General features: G+C 37.5%; 2 protein-coding genes across 4 annotated transcripts in view; both read left to right on the top strand.

Annotated features, from left to right (window-relative positions):
- Positions 1-12,656, top strand: part of mindy3 (MINDY lysine 48 deubiquitinase 3) — a 42,359-nt gene extending 29,703 nt beyond the window's left edge. Inside the window, exons 12-15 of one of the 2 annotated variants that reach the window (XM_058746892.1) lie at positions 1,498-1,570; positions 5,910-5,997; positions 7,787-7,858; positions 11,310-12,656. In XM_058746892.1, coding sequence (XP_058602875.1) covers positions 1,498-1,570; positions 5,910-5,997; positions 7,787-7,858; positions 11,310-11,459 — 383 coding nt within the window. In that variant the 3' untranslated portion in view covers positions 11,460-12,656. Of the gene's footprint in view, positions 1-1,497; positions 1,571-5,246; positions 5,348-5,909; positions 5,998-7,786; positions 7,859-11,309 lie in introns of those variants that run through there. The other variant, XM_058746893.1, reaches the window with a different exon arrangement.
- Positions 12,657-16,149: 3,493 nt separating this feature from the next.
- The window catches only part of itga8 (integrin, alpha 8), a 78,247-nt gene continuing 67,474 nt past the window's right edge, over positions 16,150-26,922 (top strand). The window contains exons 1-6 of one of the 2 annotated variants that reach the window (XM_058746890.1): positions 16,150-16,436; positions 17,887-18,301; positions 18,423-18,530; positions 18,670-18,803; positions 22,488-22,588; positions 23,151-23,274. In XM_058746890.1, coding sequence (XP_058602873.1) covers positions 18,126-18,301; positions 18,423-18,530; positions 18,670-18,803; positions 22,488-22,588; positions 23,151-23,274 — 643 coding nt within the window. In that variant the 5' untranslated portion in view covers positions 16,150-16,436; positions 17,887-18,125. The remainder of the gene's footprint in view (positions 16,437-17,886; positions 18,302-18,422; positions 18,531-18,669; positions 18,804-22,487; positions 22,589-23,150; positions 23,275-26,922) is intronic. The other variant, XM_058746891.1, reaches the window with a different exon arrangement.

Here is a 26,922-nt window from a genome sequence, read left to right as displayed (position 1 = left end):
ACTCAAATTGTCATCAAGAACAAGATTAGATGTTCTTGCTTGGCATCTTTTTGCCTTTTAACGTCGTAAACAACATTCCTGTTCCTCGCGTTAATAAGAACAATACGCTGTGTGTGTGCGTGTGCTTGTGCGTGTGCGTGCGTGCATGTGTGTGTGTGTGTGCGTGAGTGTCTGTGTATTTTAGTACAATTTCAGTTACCAGCACTTCGAATGTGTTTATATCGACTCTAAACACAGACAGTTGGGCATTTAATGAGATCTTTCACATGCATTTCATTTGTCCTAAGGAGAAAGAAAAACTTGCATCTTACAGTCTGGTTATGTAGATAAAATACTAAAACGACATGAAATCAGAATTGACCCTGTTTACTTTCCAAATAAATGCCCTTTGTGTTAATATTAATTAGCGCATTGTTTTAAAGAGAAATTATTTTCACACCTAAATTAATCCACCAAGGTTGTGCAGTTATGAAAAAAAATTAAATTGGGCAATAAATTAAGCTGACAATAATGATCCAATTAAAACCTGATGGATTGTGCCACCCCACATTATTCTCACCGAATATAGTTTCACTCAGAAATGTATCACATCGCAGAAGTAATATTTTGTGAATACCTTTTTATGTCAGTAGTATAGAAGCTATTTTAGCCAAAGTTTCTAATGCATTATTCAAAACGCCCAAGTGTATCTAATTTCATGCTGTGGTACAGATATTTATTGTTCTTAATCCAGTCACTGCAGGAAAGTTTAAGCAGAGAGTTCATTTTATAGCGAACGGAAAAGAGTTAGCATACCAGCTGCTCTGCAAACATCCTGTCTGACACTTGGAGACCAGAGAGGAGGAAAAACAACATACACCACTCATCCATCCATCCATTTATCAGCCATTGTCTTGGTGTGTTTGTGCGCATATGTGACCCTGGACCACAAAACCAGTCTTAAGTCGCTGGGGTATATTTGTAGCAATAGTCAAAAATACATTGTATGGGTCAAAATTATTGATTTTTCTTTTATGCCAAAAATCATTAGGACATTAAGTAAAGATCATGTTCCATGAAGATATTTTGTAAATTTCCTACTGTAAATATATAAAAACTTATTTTTTTATTAGTAATATGCTTTGCTAAGAACTTCATTTGGACAACTTTAAAGGCTATTTTTCTCAATATTTTGACTTTTTTGCACCCTCAGATTCCAGATTTTCAAATAGTTGTATCTCGACCCAATATTGCCCTATCCTAACAAACCATACATCAATGGAAAGCTTATTTATTCAGCTTTCAGATGATGTATAAATCTCAATTTCGAAAAATTGACCCTTCTGACTGGTTTTGTGGTCCAGGGTCACATATGTGTATGTGGTCGGCAGAATGGCTTCAATTAGTGAGATGAAACTCGTGTTTTATATTGGGCATAAGACACCAGTGGTGTGGGTGCTGATCACGACTCTCAGAAGCTCTAACCATCTGCCTCTCTTCTTTTCTCCTCATCTTCAGATAATGGGTTCATTCCAGACACACTGCTTGAAGATGTTATGAAAGCGTTGGATCTCGTCTCCGAGCCAGACTAGTAAGTTTGTGTGTGTGTTACAGTAATGTTTTAATGTTAATAGTATTTTGATAGTACAGTTAATATTTTTAATATTATTCCTTAAGAAATATTTACTGTACATAAACATTTCAGATGTTCAGAAGTTTTCCTTTTTCTGCTTTTTATCTTTTTAAATTCTGAAAGTAATACCTATCTGTAAGGATTCATTAAATTGTCAGAAGTGACAGTAAATATGTTTCTAAAAGATTTTGTTTTCTAATAAATGCTTCTTTTTTTTTTCTTTTTTTTTTTTTTTTTTAATTATATCACATTTACCAGATTAACTCAAGTGAAGTCACCTTTATTTATATAGTGCTTTTAACAATACAGATTGTGTCAAAGCAGCTTTACAATATCAAATAGGAAAATAGTGTGTCGGTAGTGCAGAAGGACAATAGTAAACACTCAATTTTCAGTTAAAGGTATTTCATTACTGAATTCAGTGATGTCATCATCCAGCTCAGTACAGTTCTAATAGTATTTGTGCAATCATGTAGACGATATTGCTGGAAATTAAGTGTCCCCATAGGGATGCACGATTAATCGCATGCGATTTTGAACCAGCTGGAGTTTATTAAACGTGCAGATTATGTATTGTGTTAGATGCACAATATTCACAAATAACAAACAAAATGCATAAAGCTGGTTTATTTTGGTCTCTTAGTAAATTCTGAAACATTTTAACTTTTAAAACAACCTTAGGACCCTTTTTCCACCTTACCTATGTAAACATTAACAAATAAGTATTGTAGCTGTACATACTGCTTGTAAATCCAATTCATACATTTGGTATGGTCTCTTAATAAATTCTGATATATTGATACATTATATATTGATATATAAAAAATAGAAAGGGAAAAAATTAAATAATTAAACACCGCGTTGTCAGCGTTGGTATTGTATCAGACTTTACTGATCAGTGTGCATTTAATGCACTTAACATTATATGAAATTCAAGTTCAAATGGAGTTAACAAAGTTTTTGACCAGAGAATGTTGGAGATGGAGTGTCATTAGAACGGCTGTAACTGTTATCTGAGGCAGTAAGTGCATCGCAACATATGCTTTCATCAACTTTTACAGTTATATGACGTTTATTGTAGCTATATGGGCGCTTAGTTTTTCTTGTTGTTTAATACACTTGGTCAAAATCTCAAATTAAGCGCGCACAGGATATTTAAAACGTACATTGTATATTGGCTAGACGGCAAATAACCTACTACTTCTCTGCTCTTCAAGCACACAAAAACATAGCCTTTACAGACGTAGTGTTTGAGTAAAGAAAACGCTGTACTATTCTAAAATCGGTTATTTATTTACCCTTTCATTGCAAAAAAGCCGAGATCTGTCTCCTCCAGGCTGTGCGCGGCAATCTGAATGGAGGCGGGTTACGAGGTTTTGCTGAGAGCTTGATGATCCAATGGCGTTACGAAGTTTTACACGTGAACAACATCTGAATCCACTTAACGTAAAATAATTAAGTTAGATGATTATAATTTTATGTTATGTGAGGTCTTTTATTTATTTTTTTGCGATTTATTTTGCGGTTAAATGACGAATTATGCAGGATCACAAAAAAATGCGACATTTTGCATTGTATTCAGCGATCGCGAAAAACTGGAGGGACTGATATACCATCCCCAAACTCTTTAATGGTAGTGTGTATGTTTACAATATAATATTTTATTTTTGTTCATGTACAGCAAACCTTATATCTCTTTATTTCGAACACAGCAAGGTGACATTTGTTTTTGTCATAAAGTGATCTGAAGAGGTTTGTGCATGTTAAACCAGCTTGCTCCCTCGGTTTGCACAATTTGGGTTCACATGCTGTTGAAACAGACTCATTACTCTTGTAGAGCAAAGAAGAGGAATAGCGAGTAAAGTCCCAACTTTCCATGTAAAGCCTGTTTAAAGCCACTCAGTAGTCCCTCTGAAACCTTCACCTCTTAAACATTTTGAAATCTGAGCAATTTTAAACCACCTGCTTTCTTATGTCAACCTTTGACAGCTTGAAAGACAACTTCAGCCTTTCAAAGGGTTTGTTATATGAAAGTTTCATTGACAGAATAAAGTTTAGGTTATGTGTTTGTTTTTACACAGCACCCTTTTCTGTCAAAAGCAGTTTAGTCAAGTGTCGATGAAGTCTGAACCCTCCTTTGGCCTCTTCTGAAACTACATGCAACATAATCAGCGTTTTGGCAATTGGCAGTTTTTTTTTTTTTTTTTAAAGTGACCTGTGATCTCACAAGAAAGCATTTATCATCCTCTGATTACTGAATTTGTGTGGGAGAGAGTTAGTAATGTTATCAGTCTCGCTGCATGACTTTAAAAGGAAAAGTCTGCCCCGTTTTAACATCACTGAGGTTGTTTTTAAAACAATATTAGTCAGATTCCAAGCATTACTCACTGTTATATGTTTAGTATCTGATCATAATTCATGATTATAGCTCATTTTTAGGACTGCCTCAGACAACACACTTCACTCTGAAGGATGCCAATGAGCAGTACATGCAACATGCGCACACACAAGCTACAACTTTCATGGTCCCACATTGTTCTCTCTCTCTCTCTCTCTCTCTCTCTCTCTCTCGCTCTCTCTCTCTCGCCTCTCGCCTCTCTCGCTCTCTCGCTCTCTCTCTCTCTCGCTCTCTCTTGCTCTCAATTTTTCAATTCAATATGTGCTTTATTGTTGTTACATGACATGACAATTGTTACAATGTATTGCCAAAGCGTAGTGTTCACATTGAATCTAGAACAGATATATATGCAACAAAAACATGCATGTAGATACATTTAAAAAGTAGAACAAATCAACATTTTAGAATTCCATGAACAATTTATAATTCAATGTTTGTGGACGCATCACTCATTTGTTGACTCCTCCCTCTTTTTGTGACTGGTATCAATGTATCTTGCTGCTAGTAGGATACAATCTTGTTTTTCCCCTAATAAATATCTGCACGTCTCTATAGTGAGAGTATGGTTGCTCAGTCTGTACCTCGTCATTTGTCTTCTTAGTTCAGTCTTTCACTGTACTCCGATATTCTGCAGTGGTGTACTCTCTGTTTAGGGCCAAATAACATTCAAGTTTACTTTGTTTTTCTGTTGTTTCTTTCCAATAGGTTAGATAATTTTCTTTTTGTGTTTTAATAATTTGGTTGGGCCGAATTTTGTGGATTAATATTTCAGAGTCCTGATGCTGGATGTTAGTCTGTTTATCTCGCTCTCAAATTCAAATGAGCTTTATTGGCATGACTTGCACAGTATTGCCAAAGCATTGTCCATTACATGAATAAGGAACAAACAATTATATAATACATAGAACAATACTCTCTCTCTCAATTCAATTCTAATTGCTTTATTGGCATGACATACTTGGATACATATTGCCAAAGCATTGTACATAACAGAATAAAAAACAAATATACATCCATAAATAAACAAAACAAAATACATCCATATATATATTTATATAAACATTAATGGCACTACTAATGCAGATGTGTTCACTCTTTACTACTTAGTTTATGGCATTTATAAATATGTTGTGCAACCAAAGAGGAAATAGGTCCTTCACCAAGTAATATTCCTAGTTTGTCATGTTCATGGAGTGACTGGAACTCAGGAATAATCTGCTGTATTTGACTGTACAGTGCGTCTCTGAAGGACGTGTATTTGTCACAGTGGAGGAGGAAGTGTTCCTCCGTCTCAACTGATCCTGATCTACATTCGTTACAGATTCGCTCTTCTTTAGGTAACCACGTCTTTTTATGTCGTCCTCTTTCTATGGCCAGCTGGTGGTCACTCAGTCTGTACTTCGTCAGTAAATGTCTGTGAGTTATATTCCTGACTGAGACCAGATAGTCAGCCAGACTGTACTCTCTGTTGAGTTTCAGATAACATTGGAGACGACTTTGGTCTTTGGTTTGTTCTTTCCAATGCTGTATGTATGTCTCCTTCTCTTTAGTCATAATTTCTTTGATTCTTCCAGGTTTTTCAGGGTCAATGATATTGAGTGCTTTGTTAGTCAGATCTGACACCATTACACAAAGATGACTTTTTTGAGCACACATTTTTTGTGTTTTTAGTGCTTTAAAATGAAGAGAGTCTTCAGAACTAGAGTTTAAGTGGATCCAGAACTTTAAAACTCTCTTTTTTTTTTTTTTAATGATTAGATTCAGGGGGAGACGGCCTAACTCCGCTCTGCAGGTGTTATTAGGTGTGTTTCTGTGCACATGAAGGATGCTTCTGCAGAAGCTTCATGCTTCTCTCTCTCTCTCTCTCTCTCTCTCTCTCTCTCTCTCTCTCTCTCTCAGTGTGAATCTGATGAAGAGTAAGCTGGATCCAGAGGGGTTGGGTATTATTCTGTTAGGCCAGTTTCTGCAGGAGTTCTTCCCTGACCAGGTAATGCATATCATGTCTCTCTTTCAATTTTTGATTAAACATGTTTTCCCAGATTAAAATGCTGCGTGAGTGGACAGCTCACTAGAGTTATACAATCAGAAAGTGTCTCCCTCCTTCTCTGTATATGTGAAAAAAGCTGCCATTGTATGTACCCTTGTTGGTGATTGCAATCCCAGAATAAATGTCTCTAAATTCATTGAAGAAGAAAAAAAAAAAAAAAAAAACTGGTGAAGAATGCAAGAGAAATGTCAATTATGAATATACTAAAAAAAGTTTAGTATCTTATTTTCCCCACTTCCTGTAGTTAATTTACAGGCTTTTCTTGATAATTATAATGGGTTTATGTGATGATTGTTAACATTAACCATCAAAGGGTTGTTATGAGATGTTGGTAATAAATGATTAATGAAAGCAGAAGGCCGTTTCAGTCTATTAAATGTTGAAAATTTTGATTTTGAAATCAGTCGTCTATATGTACTTTTTTTTTTTTTTTTTTTTTCCTCAAAGATTTAAAACAGTCAATTTAGAAGTTTTATAGAGGTATAAAATAAATTAATAGAGGATAACAATGAGCTTGGCCTTCATAGTACTTCGTAAAAACATGTTAAGCAAATGTTATTTAAAATGTATTTCTTTTATATTGTTTCTACATTAGTTTGAGAATTAAATATTTTTAATTACAAGTTTTAATGTTTTTTGGATTCACAGCCCCAGTTTATACCTACCCAATTTCTGTATGTGCTGTATTTATGTATTTATTTATTTATTTATTTAGAGTATCATGCCATCAGTAACTAACATCAAACTCTATTGAATATCTATATCGGCTGTGAGTTGAGTATTTGTGTGGTGCACAGAGGGGCTGCCTATGTAGAGAGTTTAAAATCAGTCCCTTATGAGTTACATTGGTTAGGATGCTGCCTATGAAGGCAGTAGACAGCTAGGCAGCTCACTAAACATAGCTACTTCTCCTATCATGGCTATCCTGCTGTCTATTTTTACCCTCCCTTGATTCTTGCTCTTGCTCAACATTGTTTGCTTTTTCTTACTGTTTTTTCATTAAGTTCAAATAAACCTACAATCAGCCCCAGATTAAATCTATGAACATGTAGCCCCTCAGAGAGGGAGAAGCTGACGGTTATAGTTGGCATGGACTTGCAGCTCCACTGCTCTGTGTTAAATAGATTAGGGCTTTAGGGATACATGCAAAAAGGCCTCAATTTACCATCAAATCAAATACTCTAACCCTATTTCAGGCCCACTCAAACACATGCACACACGGTCCGCTGTTGTAGTTTTGGCAGTGAGGCAGGCATGCGGTATGGGGGCTAGACAGAGGTATTTGGCTCCTGTCAAGACTCTGTGCTTGGGTTTTGCTGCTGGTTTGAGTTGGTCTGCAGAGTTCTGGCACCAGTTTGCAATCAGGTCTTTTCAGCAGCTGCATAAGGGGTGGGGGGGCTGGGTGTATGTGATTTGCTTTAGACTTAAAGCAATGTATTCCAGTGTGCTGTCAGTCTTGAGCATGTCATTACATATAAAACCATTCACTGAACCGTTGTTTTAGGCTCTCTTGTCCAAGTTTATGGAGTGTGTTTTGATGTGTTTGAGCTGGAATTGGACATTTTGGTTAAGTTGTCTTAACTCACGTAAATGTTTTTCTGGCATCCTATGGATTGAGTCAGACCTAGGCAGTATATGTCACAGTGAATAAGGACACACAGAGCTGTTTGCTGATGTTCCACAGACCATGTACATGTCTGCATTGACACGTGTCATCTCGCTTTTCCAGGATTCTGTGATCCCAGACTCATTTCCTGTGTATCACTATAATGGCCTGAAGCAGTCCAACCACAATGAGAAGGTAAGGTACACTCATGCTCATTTTGTAATGCCCAAGCACACTTTAATAGCACATATTGCCCCTGCTGGCATGAAAGCCCTGGTGGGTCAGTCTTATCCTGTCTGATCCCTGGGATGTGGAGTCTGCGAGCCACCCCGTCTTATGGCCCATACCACTATGATCGCTCAGACAAGCCTTCCAAGTCATTCCTGTGAGTGTCGACAGCGTTTGAGAGTGGGCAGAGTATATTGAAGCCACAAAAATCTGAAACCGTTTCACTGGACTAATGTCTAAGGCTCTCGGTTCTCTCTTTATTTTGATTTGTGTTTATACAGTCTCAAACTGGGCAAGATGATTTGCATCATTTAACAGACACATGGTCAAATGCAATTTAGTGTAATATTATTTTCAATTTGACTTTAAATTTCAGTTTAGCTTCTTCTGTGGTTTTGTTAGTCATCGTTCAGTTTTATTTTATGGTCTCATTTTAATATATTTTAGTTTTAGCAATTATAGCGACAGGAATAATTAAGCTGTCGTCATTTACTCACCATAATGTTGTTCCCAACCAAAAAGAGATTCTTTCTTCTGTGGAACACAAAAGGGGAAATATTTAGAATGATCTCTGTTGGTTCTCACGTGTCTCCAATATTAAATTGGCAAAACCTTATTGAACTTTTAAATGTTCTTTAAAAAGCAAGAGGACGCAACTGAATATTCGAGTTTAATATTTTTGTTGCTGTTCACATTTTTGGTTGTCAAATTAAGTGTGATAACTATGCTATATTTTTATACTTTAACCATTTGTTTTATCTATATTTCCTATTTTTAAATTATTATTATTATTTTTATTTTTTATTTTTTTACACAAAAGCATTTGAAACCAGTAGGTTGTTTTGGTAGTTAAAATAAGTTGTTGTTTTTTTGTTTATTTTTATTTAATTTATTTTTTTTACTATTGAAACAAAGACTGCATATACTTTTAATATTCACTCTGATGTTGTTCCAGGTGCTTATTCTCATCTCATGTTCTCTACATTGCCATTGGTAGTTAAGTGCTTTTTCTGACCATTGTGAACCATTGCCCATATTCCATACACATCCCCATAAAGAGTGCTAATGACATTTACACATGCCATCCTTAAGCACTAGAGAAAGCACCCCTGACCGCCTTGTACATTCATTGATCACGGTGTGTGTGTGTGTGTGTGTGCGACCCTATACTTCTTAACGGAAGTGCATGTGTGTGAGAAGGAGATTGACAGAAGTTTAGGGATAATGGTTAGGAGCTGCCACATCAGGCCCCTGAGGACACACAGGTTACTCTTCATTACTCTGGCAAACGCATTAGCAGCAGCAGTAAAGTGTGCAGCCTTTGTTGTTGAGGTTTCCTCTGTGCCACTCGTATATTCACTGGGGCCCTTTCTCAGGAACCAAACACCTTGCAAAATGTAAAGAGCTCCTCTGGCTCTAACACAGACCATACTGGCACTTGGAAGCCAAAGCCCAGACTGCCTTTCTGTTCAAGTCATATAATCATCCGAAGGGATCTGCTCTCATTCCGTCTTCCTCCAGCACTTCTGCTTCATGTCACTTGCGCATTCTGGGCCACTTTCACACTGCAGTCAGTATGATTCGATAACGAGTTTGTGTTTTATTGTCAGAGTACTTGACCAAGCTTAATTTATTAAATTTGTTACTACTGGCTGTAATTCAGTGCACATACATAAGATGTGAAAACAGGAAGGTTTTCACAGGATTTGAACACTATGGCTCATTCCTTGTTAAATATTTCAGATCATTTGATTGATTTCAGCTACTATTAAGGCCGGGACTACTGGCGACGAAAGCCGTCGGTGTTGTCGCCTCGCGTTTGCAGCATCAGACCAAAAAGCTGCGCTTGAACACACTGCACAGACTACAGCCGATGGCAGACTAACATGTGCGTTAATTGCCGAAGTTATTTACTCTTTTTAATTTAAATATGTTGTGATGTTCTATAGGTCTATATCGGCTTTATATTGGATCAGTCAGTTCTTGATGTGGTATTTGTTCATTCACTGCCTTTGAGTCCGTGTGTACAGTCAGACTGACATTCTCTGACTGATTATGAGTACACATGCATTTGTTTTAGTCTGAATATAAAGAAATGTTTATTTTAAAGCATAGACTTCGAGCTGAACCCAAGCCCAGCTAACCAACAGCAGACTGTTATCTTCAGCCAAACAGGCCAAAAACCTTGAGAACATGAAATCTGGCTGACCAGTGAAAATATTTGGATTATTTCAAGTAAACATGCATAGAGTGTTGACAAGTTTTATAAAAGGCATGTTCTAACATGGAGAACCCGCTGGTCCACGCAACCAGAGTTGACCGGCTGCAATGATGAATGTGTGCCTTCTAAAAAGATGTAGGGCTTTGTGACTTGAAATGGCTGGTTATGGTTCACAGTCTAGTCAACTGGAGGATGTCACGCTTCCTTCCATTGCATTCTACTGCCAAGAGCTAATGCACTGTTGTAAAATGGGGATTGATGGGGTTTGGTAAAATAGGCAGCTTGAGAAATATGGAAGTAATTGTAGTAGTACAGCCAGCTGAGCTGAAGTGGTTTGCAGATCATGAAAGTTCAGATTTGAAAGCTTACAGTTCAAGAGATCATCTCAACATCCTTTTCTTCACCTGCCTATTGGCTGCTTTTGCAGTCTTAAATCAATCTGACATCTTTCTGTAGTCAAAGAGAGCATCAATGCATGTTTGTTTTCATGGATGTTCTCTCAACTCTGGGAAAACCGATGAACACTTCATGGTTGATGACACAGCAACTTTTTTGCTGAAACACAAGGTTGAGCAGAGGTTAGTTGGCTACATAGAAGAAAAATGACAAGTGGAGTCTTGCGAGTGTGTGATGTGCTTCCCAATGGTTTGGACAGAGCGATTGGCGCTGTTAGCATGTCTGTGCCTCACTGCATAGTGGGCTGGTGATGTTGGTGTAGAGATGTTTGTGGCTGCCACCAGAGGGAGCGCCGTGGAGCTTTATGGCTTTCACTCAAGACTGGGTTGAATTAGGCAATGCCTAAAGGAAGTTGATTGGCCAATGGATTTTCAATAACACTCACTATTGGCACCAACGAAACCGGTGAAACACATTTATATAAATGAATAGATTTTCAGGTTTTACTTGTATAACAATGTACAACAGCAACAAAAAAAAAATGAGGGTGCATGTTTATCGTGACACTTTGTCAAGGGCAGATTCCTTCCTGGCAATATGACGCCATCCATATGGAAGCCATCGACTGTCTCATGTCATGATGTCATAGCAAGAGGCCAGGTCTCTAATGAGAGACATACTGAGAGAGACACACTGCCATTCCCAGAAACAAGGGCGATGGTTTTATTTAGAGGATCAGGAAGTGATTCTACATACACAAATGTGTTGCATGTTCACCCATTGTGCTTCTCTCTCTGACAGGTGAGTTACGTTGAAGGCACTGCTTTGGTCATGGGTTTTGAGGATCCCATGGTACGTACGGATGACACCCCGGTCAAGCGCTGTCTACAGACCAAATGGCCCTACATCGAGCTCCTGTGGACCACAGAAAGGTCACCCTCCCTCAATTAACCTTTATCTGTCACCTTTCACCCACCAACCTCTGGCTACACAGCCCGCTGACTTCAGGAACGCTCATAGGACTCCTCACTCTCTCTGCACTACATTTAGAAGGCCAACACGAGGCCTGAAGTTCAAACGAGAGACGATGCTCTTCGCCTGGCACTCACACAAAGCCTCTTGTTTGCTTTTTACACATCTCAACTGGCTTGATTATTGGGCTAATTTTGTGTTTAAAGCCCAGGAGTTGAACAAAAAAGGGTGTTTTTTTCTAAATTATGTTTCTTTCTGTTGCCATCTCTTGTGAATACTAAATGTATTTGCTTTGCAGGTGTTCATATTATTTTTGTTAAATTTCTACTTGATTTTGTTTACTGGTATGGAATGATAAACCTTTGAATTAGCACACCAACTGTGATGATCTTTTGAGTAATTTATGGAATTGTTAATATATATGTATTTTGGTTTTGGTTTTTTTGAAGTTTGATTTGTTAGTAGTTGTAAATATTTAAGGGATCATTTGACCAAAGGCGCTGGTTTGACGCAAAGTATTTGTGTTTGTCAGTGGTCAGCTGAGGAGCTGCTATGTTCTGCAGCACTCGGCCCTGAGAGGAAGTCTGTTTTGACAGGTTTACAAAAGAATGCACTACAACCCCATGCTGGGCACCAAACGACAGTGGGAGAATAGGGCAATTTTAGTATTTAAACTTTGAAGTAACAACCCTCCAGGAGGGAATCTGGAATGACAGGAGGGATTCTCTGCATGAGAGAGAAGAATAACACTGACAAACGCTCACCCTTTATTTATTCTGATCCTAATGGTTCACTAAAATAAACACTTTTGTTCTTCACATCTGGATTGTAGTGTGTTTGTCTTGTGAAAGATGAAATGGTCCTGACTGAAATATAACTGAAAAAAAAGTTCTAACATTTTTTATTTTTTGAAATCACTGAAAAACTAACCTTGTCAATCAGAATGTCTTTTCATGTTTTCTTATGCTGTCAGTAGGGGAAGCTGTAGCAGTTCCTGACATAGAGCGACAATGTTAGGAAGGAAATTTAGGCTACACCTACAGATGGGATGGCAATGATGTTATGGTATTAAAAAAAAAAAAAAAAAACATTTTGTGTAGCTATTTTTATTACAATAAAAAAATTATTATTTTTATGTATTTATTTTGCATAAATATTATTTATTTAATAACCGTTCTGTTCTTAAATTATCCATACACTGTTTTTAAAAAAGAAAAGAAAAGCTGAGCCAATTTAAAATTTTAAGGCAACCAGCTTCAGCAGATTTTTGAGTTTGCTCAACTTATTTTTGTGGGAGATTCTCAAATTTTTGTTGTATTAACTTAAAACGACAAGTTGAGAGAACTCAAAAATCTGCTGAAGCTGGTAGCCAATTTTAAGTTGGCTCAAATTTTCTTTTCTTTTTTTACAGTGTACTTGAATAAATGTATTTACTTGACTTTGAAGATATATGAATATGTGCATGTGTGTAAAGTATAACATAAATATTATTACATACAGTATTGCAAATTGCACAAATTTCATTAAAAGAATAGTGGTATAGTCATAACCTGGCCCACTCGTATGTTATTTTCTGTATATATTCATGCATTTAATCGTTTATTTGAATATGGATAACCTTGATTCAAATTAGTATATATAAAAATAATCTAGTTATAATAATTGAAATGCCCAAAAAAGTCAAATTATTTATGTATATATTATCGGCTACTTTTTTTATTACAGAACATACAATTGACACTTCTAGTCTGGAATCACAAAAATAGTTATGGTTAATTTGAAAACTAGCACATTTGTCATAATTACAATAGAAAATGCTGGAATAAATAGTTTATATAAGGGCCCTTTGAATATTTTGTTGAACAGTGTGGGGCCTTCAAGTCAAAAAAGTTGAGAACCACTCCTTTATATTGTTCCTTTGTGATTTTTTTTTTTTTTGCGTTTCTTGGCTACTACGGTTGTCAGTTGTTTGGTTTACTTCCAGTCTCTTGAGCCGCTCTGTCCTAAACTGTTGAAAGGGAGATATTAATACACCAGACCAATTACTGACAAATTGAAATGTTTTAATTTCAGGCTTTTGTTTTTTCTTTGACTTAGCAGTTCAATTTTGTGTCAAATGGTCATTATTAGTATTTGTTTTGACTAGTTACTGAAGTCTAAATCAAAGTTGGGTTTAAGACCTTGCCATTCAATGAATTTGATGTCTCAGGATGTGATCGTTGTGGCTGTACGATCCTCAGCGTCACAGATCAAGCTGCTCTGGTTTCCTCTGTAAAGGTCAGACCAACAGATAATTAAAAACGTTCCCACTAAGGGTGCATGTGACATATGGAACACATCTTTCATGGGCCAAGTGACTTTCCCAAATTCCACATTATTACAGAAAGAAATAAAAGCGACATTTAGTGGAACCAAATTTTTCATTAAGCTTCTCGCGAAATGACTTGGCGCCACATCAAACGAGCAATATTCAATGGCAGAGAAAATAAATTCAAAACAAGATGCTGAATACAGGATACAGGACTTTTATATGCAGAGCGTGCCTATTGAGGGCTTTTGTGTCTGCATAGAATTTAATAGAAACTTACTTTTAACAGTATTATTTGGGACTGGGTCAGCTGGGAGTTATCAGATGTTTGTTGCATCATTATCATAAACAATCTTAGCTAAAATGATGTAAATGTTGATGACGCTGTGGTCATCTCTTTCTAAACATTGTGAAGTGCACACTGTAAAAGATTCTGTTATGGCTCACCGTGATCATATATCACTCCAGCCAATCCGGGACAAGTGTATATATTATAATGACTTACTATGAACAATCTGCTGTGTGACAGGTGCTTCTATTCTCAGATGATGTTAATATTAATGTCTGTCTGGAGTATGAAAACATGGAGGATTTTGTGTCACAGCCAGAGTTTATCAGTTCTTGGCAGAACAAAAGTTCAAAAAATCTTTATAAATGAACAGAAAATGTGGAGGAGGGAGTGTTTTGGGATGGTTTATTACAAACATCACTGAAATAAAAATAGAAAGCGACATCCGTAGAATAGAAACTATTTGGACCCTTAACCATTTTTTAAGTTCTCTGTGATCCTTTTTTTAATTGAATCTCAGACAATTGTCCTCTTGCTGATAGTTATTCAGTTTGAATAAGCAAAATGTTGGCTGTGAAAATGTTTGCAAATAAGCCAGAGTAAAACAAATGCATAAATTCTCAAAACAGTATGTGAAATATGTGAATCAAGCTCAATTATCAGTAAGAGGATGCTATATCAAACTACTCGGATGATGGTAGAAAAGATTGTCCCTCAAAACTCACTAATATGATCCTCGGGGGTTAAAAAAAAGAAGAGGAGAATGGTTGTTTTGGAGGGCTTTAGTAGCTGAGAGTGCACTGGTTTGTCATGTAAAGTGCTCCACAGAACACTGGCCTGTATGAGAGGATAGAACAAAAGAAACTGTTACTCAAGAACCAAATGAAGCACATCTGGAGTTTGCCAATAATGCATAGTAAACCAGAAAGAAAGGAGTTTGTAGTCAGATGAGACCAAGATAAAGCTTTTAATCAAATTTCAAAGCAAGATATGTGGTGCAAATCAAATGCTGTCGACTAACACACTAAATTTCAGGAAAAGGTTCATTTTCACAGCAAGAATTATCACACAGGCTGAATTAAAATCCAGCTTATATTTAATGAATATCCATTCTGTATGCTGTGGAAGTGCAAAGTTAATGATGCTTTGATACTGCAACAGAATTTTCTTTGCATTTAACAGGACACTGAACGATGTGTATATATTTTGCATGTATTATGTATATTTGTTTGCATATATTTAGCATGATTTAGCTTGTGAGGCTTGTTTTAAAATCCCAGTGTTTCTGGCCAGTGTGATAAAAGTCTGTCTGGCTCTTTGCCTCCCTGAGCCTTAGAGGGGAATTCAGAGAATGTTCTCCAGCTCTCTCATTCCTCCTGGAATGAAAGTACAATACATGGACCATGCCTAATCTATTATTTTTTGTGTCTGTTAGAAATGAACTCTTCTCATTGTTTACAAAGAGTCTTCAGAGGCAGCTGAGCCAAATCTGTCATTTCTGAGAAGAGAAGCGGGTATCCATTCACTACTGTGAATGTGTGTTTTATTAGACCAGACAGAACGATGACAATCACTGCCGAGATCCAAAACTGAACCCATTATCGTCCATGGAATCGAATCATCATGCTTTTAGTGCTAGGTTGCAAAGACAACACTATATCTAAGATTGTCGCCAACAGTCTTCACCGGGACACAAAAATGGACAGCAGAGCAACACTTCAGACCTGGCTGATGCATGTGCGCTTCTGTGATGGTTTTTATATATTTCACCTGCTTCTCTTTGAGAGTGGGCCAAAACATACAGCAGTAAGCTATGTAAGAAAATGTTTTGCTAGCTCTACCGTGGAGTACTTTATGGTGAAGAGCAGCAGTGGAATTCGTTTTAACTTGAGCTATACTTTTGAGGTGTTTTTATTTTCAGAAGATTGTGCTGCTTTAATTCACCCTTACTTGTTTTACTTGAAGCATCAGCTTTTAGAACAAGTTAGATGTTTCGCAATGATGTTTGATTACATGTTCTACGTCAGCAGCACCACACCACACGCACGCGTTGTTTACGTGAGGTACTCTCAATAATGGTGGCAAGATGGTGCGCGAGGAAGAAGAATTATTGAATAAAGTCATTATTTTTGTTTTCTTTGTGCACAAAAAGTATTCTTGTAGCTTGGTAAAACTACAGTTGAACTACTGATGTCACATGGACTATTTTACCGATGTCCTTACTATGTTTCTGGGTCTGGGGACATATCAGTTGCGTTGCTGTCTGCAGGGTCAGAAAGCTCTCGGATTTCATCAAAACATATATTAATTTGTGTTGCGAAGATTAACGAAGGTCTTACGGGTTTGGAACGACACGAGGGTGAGTAATTAACAACAGAATTTTCATTTTTGGTGAACTATCCCTCACTATGTATTCATGTGCTATTATTAATACTAGTTATTGAAATGTATGTAAACTATTTTCAGACACGCAGCCTCCGATGAGACTCAAGGGAGTGGTTCAAGGCCTGACTTTTGAAAGTCTCCAGTTCATGTATAAATAATGTTTTTGTGCTAATGTTTTCAGAACATTACTAAAGACCAGATAAGTTGGAAGAACATTCTATAAAGTTCCTAGAAGTGAGAACCTTGCCAGAATTAGCAAAAAAAAAAAAAACTAACACTAGCTTTTATTTTTTCTATATTCTATCTACTCGTTTTCTTTATATATATATATAAAAAAAAAAAAAAATTTTTATGTGTACTGCATTAGGCTAACCATGACTTATAATAGCACTTGCATGTTGTTGCTCTTTTGTTGGTTTTGATTGCTTCTAATGTCCTCATCTGTAAATCGCTTTGGATAAAAGCGTCTGCTAAATGACTGAATGTAAATGTGAAAACGTTCCTGTTAGATAGGCGGTCGCTATTCGCTGTGGCTGTCTCTCAAATGGAGCACTTGATTCTCTTTTTATTTTATTAATATTTTTTATGTATTTATTTATTTATTTTGTATACAAAAGCTGGCGTGTATAATATAAGGTCCCCGTTTCATTATATAATATCCACATCTTAGCATTTTAAAATGTGTTTTTGAGTAGTTTTCTAAAAAGTGTGAGATTATTTACAGTTGGTACCCAGACTTTGGTGATCACAGGATAGGCGGCGAAGGGAATGACTTCATTTAGACAAGATTAAAACTCTGACAGCCAGATGGAGCGCGCGCACAGCCTGCGTCTTGCACTCAGATGTGAACACAGCGCCTAAATTTAGGTTTGCTCCAATTAAACAGGTCAAGCAGGACGTACGATTGTAGGTTCTCTTCAAAACATCCGCACCGTTTATTTTTCAAACGTTATACTTATCGCGCGCGCTTCATACCAAAGTTTAACTTTGGACGTCTCACGAGGATAATTACCGTTCATTATTTGCAGCCGGTGTTAAAATTGCGTAATTAAAAGCCTCGGCTTTAAGGTTGACAGATTGAAACAACTTGATCTGAGCAATATGGCTGTCTTAATATTAATTAATGTAACTTTGCTACAGGCCTATTATCTAATTATAAAATCAAAATTTTTATTTATTAATTTATTTAGACTGAGTATAACAATATTTCGATAGCCTATTAAGCTAATATCAAATCATATACATGTATATATTTTGTATAATTTTATAATTACATTTTGTATAAATTACTATTTTTTCGATAATATTTGAAGTTAATAATAACTATCAATACTAATAATACAGTAGTAGCAATGTAATAAAGGTATTTTCAATTCTTAATTGTCTAATTTGGTGTGCATATTGTGTTTGTGTTTCCATAAAAGGAGTTGGCCGGATGCTGTGTGATGTGGTGCAGGAGTCCTGTCTCGTGCGCAGCTCATTATAATGTTTAGTACGCAGAGAGCTCGCGCAGAGAAAGGCGCGCAGCTTGCAAAAAGGCAGCAGCAGACGCATGGAGCGTGCACTCAATATCTGACAGCTGAACACGGACATACCTTACATTCTGTCTGCACATCTTTTATCAGAACATTTGGATTACATTTGGAGACACCGGGCTGACGCCATGCACCCTTGTTTTTTCCGCATGTGTTTTCGTGGGTTTTTGCTCATATTTTCAATTTTACGCGAAGCTTCTGCTTTCAACCTGGATTTGGAAAAGCCAACGGTGTACAATGGACCGGAGGGAAGTTATTTTGGATACTCACTGGACTTTTACCACCCAACACAAGATAGAAACGTGTAAGTGAGATAAAAAAACTTTTTGAGTGTTAAGTTTTGTTGTTTTTATAAAATTGACAAGCTCCCAAAGAGAGGCATCTTCCAGTAGGCTATATTTCGTAATAACTGCTTTCTTTCTTAGAAACAAACTCAGTTTGGATATGCCTACCATGCTCGAGACTTTTGACGCAGCTTCTTATTCAAAAACCTTTTCAGCACCACCAATATATGGACCACTCAGACGCCTGAGGTTAATAATTGGAAAGAGAGAATAGAATAGGCTAACACACATTTAAATGACTTTGCTGGGATTCATTTTGTCACTAAAAAGTGTATTACTTTGATCCAGTAGGATGCAGTTGTGTAGATTTATGCCTTTCTCTCTCCAGCATGTCGGTGCTGGTTGGGGCTCCTAAAGCGAACACCTCTCAGCCAGGGATTGTGGAGGGAGGAGCGGTGTACTACTGCCCCTGGCCGGCATCAGACCCAGACTCCTGCCGCCAGATCCCCTTTGATAAAGCAAGTAGGTACCCTCATGATTTAGAACCTGTCAACTAATACAGAATGTTCAGAACAGTTTCTACTGAAACAATTAGCCCCTTTCAGGTATAACGATGTCTTCTTAAGTGCCTTTTTATGCGTTTCTTTAAATTACTGTATTGAATTTAAACTCTTGCATTTAAAATAATGCGCAAATAATTTAGAAACACATGCTATGTTGTTTCTTTATCTTATTTACCAACACAGATGTCACAAGCAACATCTTTAGAGTAGGTTTCATAAATTTCTGTTCCTCCAATAAAAAGATCAAAAACCACATCCAAGAAAGAGTTAATTTCACCGCATATGGTTTGGTTTAAAATTTCAGGAGCGGAGTAATTACCAGGGAAAGGCGCGTAACTTTACCTCGGTGCGTAATCTGCCGTAATTTAGACGTCCATTACGCGCGACTATTATTTAGGTCAATCCAACATTTTATCTTTACATTTAAATTTATTTGTTCACAATTTCTGCTGTCTTTGTTGGCTAATTCATTTAGTGAGGGAAAAGGACAAAAGGTGTTGATGATTAGAATGTCTGAAGGGAGCCTATTGCGGAATCAAACTTGAAGTGCCAGAAAAAGAAAAAGTTGCTTTTGAGTCACAAAACATCACATTTAAATCGATTTTGTCATCTGGAACGGAGATTGGAGGAGTGTTAATGATATTACTGGACTATTTTGAGGAGCCGTGGCTTGCCGGTAAATGCAGTGGTCGGTTTTGGACTCAGAAACGCGGCGTAGACTGGAGACAGACTTGGATGCAGCGGAATTTGAGCGCTGATGTTTCGTCAGTGAGTCTCGTGGTGTTATATTCATAGCATTCTCTAGAGGGAGCTTTGATCGCAGTGTTTATGTGCTGTTCCTGTTTCTAACGTAGGCTCTTATCAGAAAAGGCTATTACTACATGACCTTCTAAATAGAGAACCAGTGCGGCCAGCGCGGTCTGATTCTCGAACGAATGACTCGTACGAGCCGATTCTTTATACATACAGGGCGAACAATGTAGAACGATTCTCAAACAAGCGACTCGAATGAACCGGTTCATTTTAGTGAATCAAAAATAATTAAGGCGAACAGTGTGATTCGATTCCCGAATTAATGACATTAAAATGTACTGATTTAGTCTAGGATCTACATTTAATCAGTCTATATATATATATATATATATATATATATATATATATAAATGAATGTAATAATTGTTTTGCATGGATTTGGAGCAACTAATGCGACTTTATAAATAATAGTCATTGTTTATTATTAATAGTCATTATTATTATTTTTTTTTTTAACAATTATTTCATTATTGCTTTAAGCTTGTATTTTTATTTTTTGGTTTGTTTGTTTTTTTGAGGAGGAAATTCCTTTTTGCATCACCATATTCATCCATTTGTATGTGAGCCAGTGAGAATTACCGTTTGTAGATGAAGTACTGAAGTGTGCACGAGGAATTGACATTGAAACAGATTGTCTTTTGGAGATGAAAGCAGTGGTGCTCTGGTTCAAGACGTTTGGTTTTAAAAGGAGCCTGATGGTGATGAGGTGAGAGAGAGTTAAAAGAGCTGTGAACACAAGGGGAATAAGGAAAGAGACCAAACCCTGATGAGGGAGGACAGAAGCGCTGTCTGTTCTTTGTTTGTGTCTGAGAAAACGTGTCATGCATTTCCAGCATCTACTCGGCAAGAACGTCCACGCTGAACACACACGTTTCCAGATTCATTAGTCACTTTGTTTTTAACACACTTGACCTTTGATCCCGTGTGCTCTTCCCACTGTGGCCCTCAGAACTCTCCATGGGGGGCATGGCACGTGTGTGTGCAACTGACGGTTCTGATGACAGCCTGTGTGTGTGTGACTAATGCAGTCCTGACTGAGAAGAGTAAATTCATTAGATACACCAGATAGGGTCACGTACCAGTGGACCTTGCCTTGCAGGTTTTCACACAATTCTCTCACACACAGTTTCATAGTTACATGTCCAGGTATTATAGAGACCTTACAACAGATACATTCCACAGATTTGAGGTAAATATGTAATTATATTTACTATCAGAAATAATTTATATATTCAGAGATGACTGAATGTGTAAGTCAAGACTGTCTGTTTAGCAGCACAGGTCACTTTCATTTACAAAAAGATCACAGTTGTTACTATTACAGGAGCTTTCATTCATAACAGGAGGAATCATTTACAACAAATGTATATCAATGCAAAAAATGAAAAGAAAAATGACAAGCATGTGTTTTTGAACCCAAAATTGAAACAGATGTTTTAAAGCACCAAATGATGCCCTGCTGTGTTTTTATATTGTGAGTCAGGCCTTGCATTTTAGTGCAGTCTGTGACACCAGAATACGTGTTCATTTAAGCAGAATGTCCTGAATTTTTGGCCTGTTTCATGCTTTTCTGTTTGAACAGTCTCATTATGTTTATAAATCGAAAGTAGTACTGCATGAGTATGTTTGTGTCTGTTTAGTGTTATTGAGTGTTCATCCATTCTGCAGACCTCACTCAGCAACAGCAACTTCCTTCAATGCAATGGTAATATCACTTATAGGCTTGCAAAACATAATATAAACACACTCAAATTGTAGCTAAACTAAGAAACAGCTAAGAAACAAAATGTTTTGGCATGAGGCCATTTGGAAACAAATTGTTAGTGCGTTCTTGTGCAAAAGTCACCAGTATGATCCTAAAGTGTTGACTCGTGGTTGCTAGGGTCTGATGGGTGGAGTCTCAGGTCCCTCTTTCATAGCAAGTCTACATAATTTTATCGCCAGGTGAATATCATAAATCAAGGAGTAGCAGACTCTTTTCAACAAGCTGCATAGTTTAAGGTATACATATTCACAGCACAGACAGCGAGAAACAGGCTATGTCCTTTGTCCCAAACGTTAATATTTAAGGAGTGGAATTTTCTGCAAAAAATTTGCTGGCAAAAAAAGTCAGTTGTCCATTGTCAGTAGTGTAGGAAATAATGTAGTCATGCGGCTTTCCTTTGGTCAAACCAGCAAATTTTGTGTGACCAAATTGAAATGATACAATTTTAAGTAGGAAAAGTCGCTGAATAACAGTAAATGTGACCATTAGAGCTTGAAATTGGTCACTTATCTTCACAGTATTAATGGTGATGCTTGCCTTAGTGGTGAGTCTTTAAGAAAGTTATATATAAAAATAAAATGACTTCAAAATACTGTGAAATCTTATTGTGCAAGCCAAAGTATAAGACTTACATATCAAGAAAAAGGCCCATAGTAAAGGCCTGAGAGACGGAGAGAAGAAAGCAGAGAAGGATTAGAGTTGATGTGTTTTTATGAGGTGTAGACTGTACCTTATGGAGCTCTAAACAGGCCCAGCTGTAGCGAGATCTTTCCTGGATCACACAGAACCCCTGTAGACACAGATCCGCAGAATCGTGTAGCTGTGTGTACACACTCTGAGAGTAAAACGACCCCCTGTAGATGTGCCTTCACATAAACAAACACACTCAGACTCATTTGAAACCTAATTTGCTGTTTCATGGCTCATGTTGTTCCAAAATGAGTATATTGGCACAAGTGTTCACAATGTGTTACATTTCTCAGCTGCCTGATGTTTTCTGTTTATTATGTAATGAAGTCCCACTCTGTTTTTCTGTAACTTTCATTCTTCCCCTCTCTTGTCCAGATAACCGAATGATTAAAGTGAACGGGACACGGGAGCCTCTAGAATTTAAATCCCATCAGTGGTTTGGAGCCACAGTCAGGACCCACAAAGGCAAAGTGGTGGTAAGTGATGCTCAGAAACATAATCCAGTTAAAGACCCCATTTGCAGTCATCCTCATGCTGGACGCATGCTTCCGTGCATTCATGGATGTGGTTGGAAACTCTACTCTTTATCAGTAAATAGCTGCCCATCAATGGGTTTAATGCTGTTTAATAGCGTTAGTGTTTCATTCATGAATGCATGGGAGCCAGAATCAGAGTTTCATTCATGAATGCACGGGAGTGTTGTTTTGGAGAAATGTTTTGATAGGAAATGTGGCTCTGTCCCGTTACTGAGGGGGTTTTGGAAAATGTTGATTTGAGGTTGACCATGCGAGGTGGAGAACTGCTGATGTTTGAAAGAAAAAGCCCAGAGTTATTTCATGAGGGAAGGCATGGTTCCCAAATGTGACTGTTGTTCTCCAAATAATCAAATACGGAAACATTTTGCTCTTTCAAATGCTTTTATTCAGAAAATGACAGAAGACTGGATGTTTTTTCATCTTCAGCTCTGGCCTGAGTAGTCTCTTTATGATCTATGCCTGCTGTTATTTACAGTAACATGGTGTTTGTGTGGTTCTGTAGGCTTGTGCGCCCCTCTATCACTGGAGGACAGTGAAGGTCAGCAGTGAGATGGATCCAGTGGGAACTTGTTATGTGGCTGTGCAGAACTTCAGTGCCTATGCTGAGTATTCTCCGTGTCGAACCAGTGAGTATTTCACACACACACACACACACAAACTGGTTTTCCCATGTTTTATGGGGACATTCCATAGACTTAGTGTTTTTTTTATACTAGACACACTGTATTTTCTATCCCCTTACCCCTTACTTGTTTTTATAACCCTACCCCTCACACAACATAATAATGCTGTGTAATTAAAATTGCATAATTATTTAGCAATTTTACTCTTTTTACTGTATTTTTGGTCAAATAAATGCAGCCTTGGTGAGCAAAAGAAGAATCTTTCAAAGACATAAAAAAAAAATCTTACTAATCCCAAACGTTTGAACAGTAGCATAGCTGCATAACAGTTTTGTATAGAAAACTGTAATGGCCAATTATATTTCAAAGTATTCTGAAAAATTGCTCAGAAAAAGTGTGTTAAAATAGCGTGAACTCAGAGCTTTATGTTCACAATGTAAGTTAGAAGTGTATCTAAGATGGTCTGTGTTCATTTAGTGTGTTCACCTACAAGCCAAAATTCTTGCATTCCGCCCTGAAATGAATCAAGTTCTGCCCAAAGGCTGACAGAACCTATAAGCCAGTTGAACATGACAGGTTTTGGCACTGTTCGTTGCAATGCAAACAGCATAAATCTGTGTAATGAAGTGTGCATGCTTTCGTTTCTCACCTGCATCATCCTCAGCTGCACACTGACACACTTCACGTCTTCACTCTGACTCTTCGTCGATGCATTGCTGGATGATCCAAAAAACAGCACCAAGAATACTGTCACTTCTTGGAGTGTTTTTACTGATTTACTGAACATACGGTTACATATAACTAGCCTAATGTTTTTTTTGGATGACTAGCCAACTAGTAAAAATGAGTAGTCGTGCCAGCTCTGCTTTTCACACACAGATTCTGTCCGCTGTTTTCGGGCTGCCCAAGTTGTGCCAGTTGCCAAAGATCAAACGGGAAACTCACATGTTTATTTTAATGTAATTTCCTGCTTATTTCCTGTACTTAAAATCTCATTCACAGTAATGGTTAGTTGATAAATATACTCTAATTTCTTGTCGTCATATCAGATACACACATTCTCTTAAATTTACACAGCACGTGTGTGTAGATTAACAGTTAGTGTAGAGTGAAGTGGTATATTAATAATGATAATTGTGCCTAATGTGTTCTGAGGGAAAATTATTATATGAGACAAATGGCCATAATGACTGTGAATTACTTTCCTCATTCTTTGTCAAACAATTTCAAGTGCCAGCCGTCTCCTGGCAGGCCAGCTAGGACTCCCTGCCAAGACTCAGGGCAGAGATGCTCGGTGTTGATAAAATCCAGCTTGTTTTTGCTCTACTATGGACACTCTCATGCATGCGTGTATACACACACTTGCAAAGACAGTAGTATTGAGAAAATGTGAGAAATGAAATACTAAGTGAAGTCTGGCAGAGGAGTGAAAGAAGGACAGGGATGGAATGAGAGAGAGTGTGTTTATTGTATTTTTAGAGAACATGATGAGAACAGGGGTTTGGATTTGCAAGTGATGTTCCGCCTCATTAACCCTCCCCACCTACTGTACGACACATTATGGCAACACACACAGGACATAACTTACTGTACATCCTTGTTGATCCTGGAACCACATTCCTAAACTCCAATCAGATATTAAGGGTAGATTTTGGCCTGGACGTGGTGCTTAAACATCATTCTTATCAATCAATCATCTTCTTATGACTTAAGGAGTTAGTTATGGTTAGGTTTGGGATTAAGCATAGGGTTAGCACCATATAAAAAGCCATATTGTTTTATAAATAACTGCGGACAGTTGGGAGGATTTGCACAGATTTGTGATGTCACGAAATGGCAATGGCGTTGCTCTTGAATATGAATGATGTTATACTTAATTACTGAATATATAAAAATAAACAAATATAGGCCTACTACCTGCCAAAAAAAAATAAAAATAATATATATATATATATATATATATACAGTGCCGTGAAAAGGTTTTTAACCCCCTTCCTGTTTTGTTTTTTTGTTTGTTTTTTAAAATTTTTTGCATATTTGTCACACTTAAAGGGGTCATATGACGTTGCTAAAAAGAACATTATTTTGTGTATTTGGTTTAATGCAATGTGTTTATGCGGTTTAAGGTTCAAAAAACACATTATTTTCCACATACTATACATTATTGTTGCTCCTCTATGCCCTGCCTTTCTGAAACGCACCGATTTTTACAAAGCTCATCGTTCTGAGAAGCGAGGCATGCTCTGATTGGCCAGCTATCCAGTGCGTTGTGATTGGCCGAATACCTCAAGCGTGAGACAGAAATGTTACGCCCCTTACCGTATTGTGATGCCGTGTCCCAGCAGACGACACAAAAACAATAAAACCCATTACAGACGAGGCATTTGATGCATCCAATGGGGACATAATTACTGATTATAATGACTTATACTGTCTTTTTACAATAATGTAACACGATGCAATGCGACGCGTAAACATTACCATGTCTGCATTTGTGATCGGAGAAACGACAAACAACAAGCGCTACTCTACACAGCTCAAAACTCGCGTTTGAATAGTCAGTGGCAAATTCTTTAAATATGAAAACATATTTACAGGCTGTGAGTCAGAAGCACCAGAATCTCCTTGCAAAGTTGGAATTGCCCCACTTTATAGAAACAGTCTTTGTGCACAGCTGGCAGGCTACTCCCAGGGTCAGGAAATAGTCCTCTGTAAAATGCGATGCACACACTCAAATATTTGGGTTGAACTGTTCTGGAACAGTGTTGTAAACACAACTTAACCACTGATTTCTATTTGTGTCCTCTTTTGGAAGCCCAAACAAAGTAGTTTCACTTTCACAACGAGAAACAGCGTCTCCAGGACCTGGTGCCGGCGGCAGAAACAATACTACAGCGAGAATAAAAGTCCCACTTTCTTTCTTTGCGTATACATTTGGGCGGTGTTTTGCAAATCTCCCCACACCATGATGTAGACATGTGGGGGGGTGTTTGAATGAGCCATTTTAGGGGGGCGTGGTAGAGTCTTAACTTTTATAAAGAATATCTCTTTGGTTTTGAGACTTTAGTCTTTGCAACTTCAGGGATCTTATCTATGCACAATCAGCTTGTAACACTCCAAAGAGAAAGGAAAACTTGAAATTGCATCATATGACCACTTTAAAAGATTCAGATTATCAAACAAATTTTAATATTGCACAAACATAACCCGAGTAAATACAAAATGCAGTTTTGAAATAATGATTTCATGTATTAAGGGAAAAAAGCTGTCCAAACCTACCTGGCCCTACGTGAAAAAGTAATTGCCCCCTAAATCTAATAACTGGTTGTGCTACCCTTTGCAGCAACAACTGCAATCAAGCGTTTGCGATAACTGGCAATGAGTCTTTCACATCATTAATTCCTTAATTTTGTTTTTCTTGAGCCACTCAGAGGTGGACTTGCTGGTGTGTTTGGGATCATTGTCCTGCCACATAACCCATGTGCGCTTGAGATCACAAACTGACGGCTGTACATTCTCCTTCAGGATTTTCTGATAGAGTGCAGAATTCATGGTTCCATCAATTATGGCAAGTCGTCCAGATCCTGAAGCTGCAAAGCAGCCCCAGACTATCACACTACCACCACCATGTTTGACTGTTGGTATGATGTT

The sequence above is a fragment of the Onychostoma macrolepis genome, chromosome 16 (genome assembly GCF_012432095.1).
Source record: "Onychostoma macrolepis isolate SWU-2019 chromosome 16, ASM1243209v1, whole genome shotgun sequence".
In the NCBI taxonomy this organism is placed as follows: Eukaryota; Metazoa; Chordata; class Actinopteri; order Cypriniformes; family Cyprinidae; genus Onychostoma; species Onychostoma macrolepis.
Note: the sequence above shows the minus strand (reverse complement) of the source record. Positions and strands in the feature narration are given on the sequence as shown.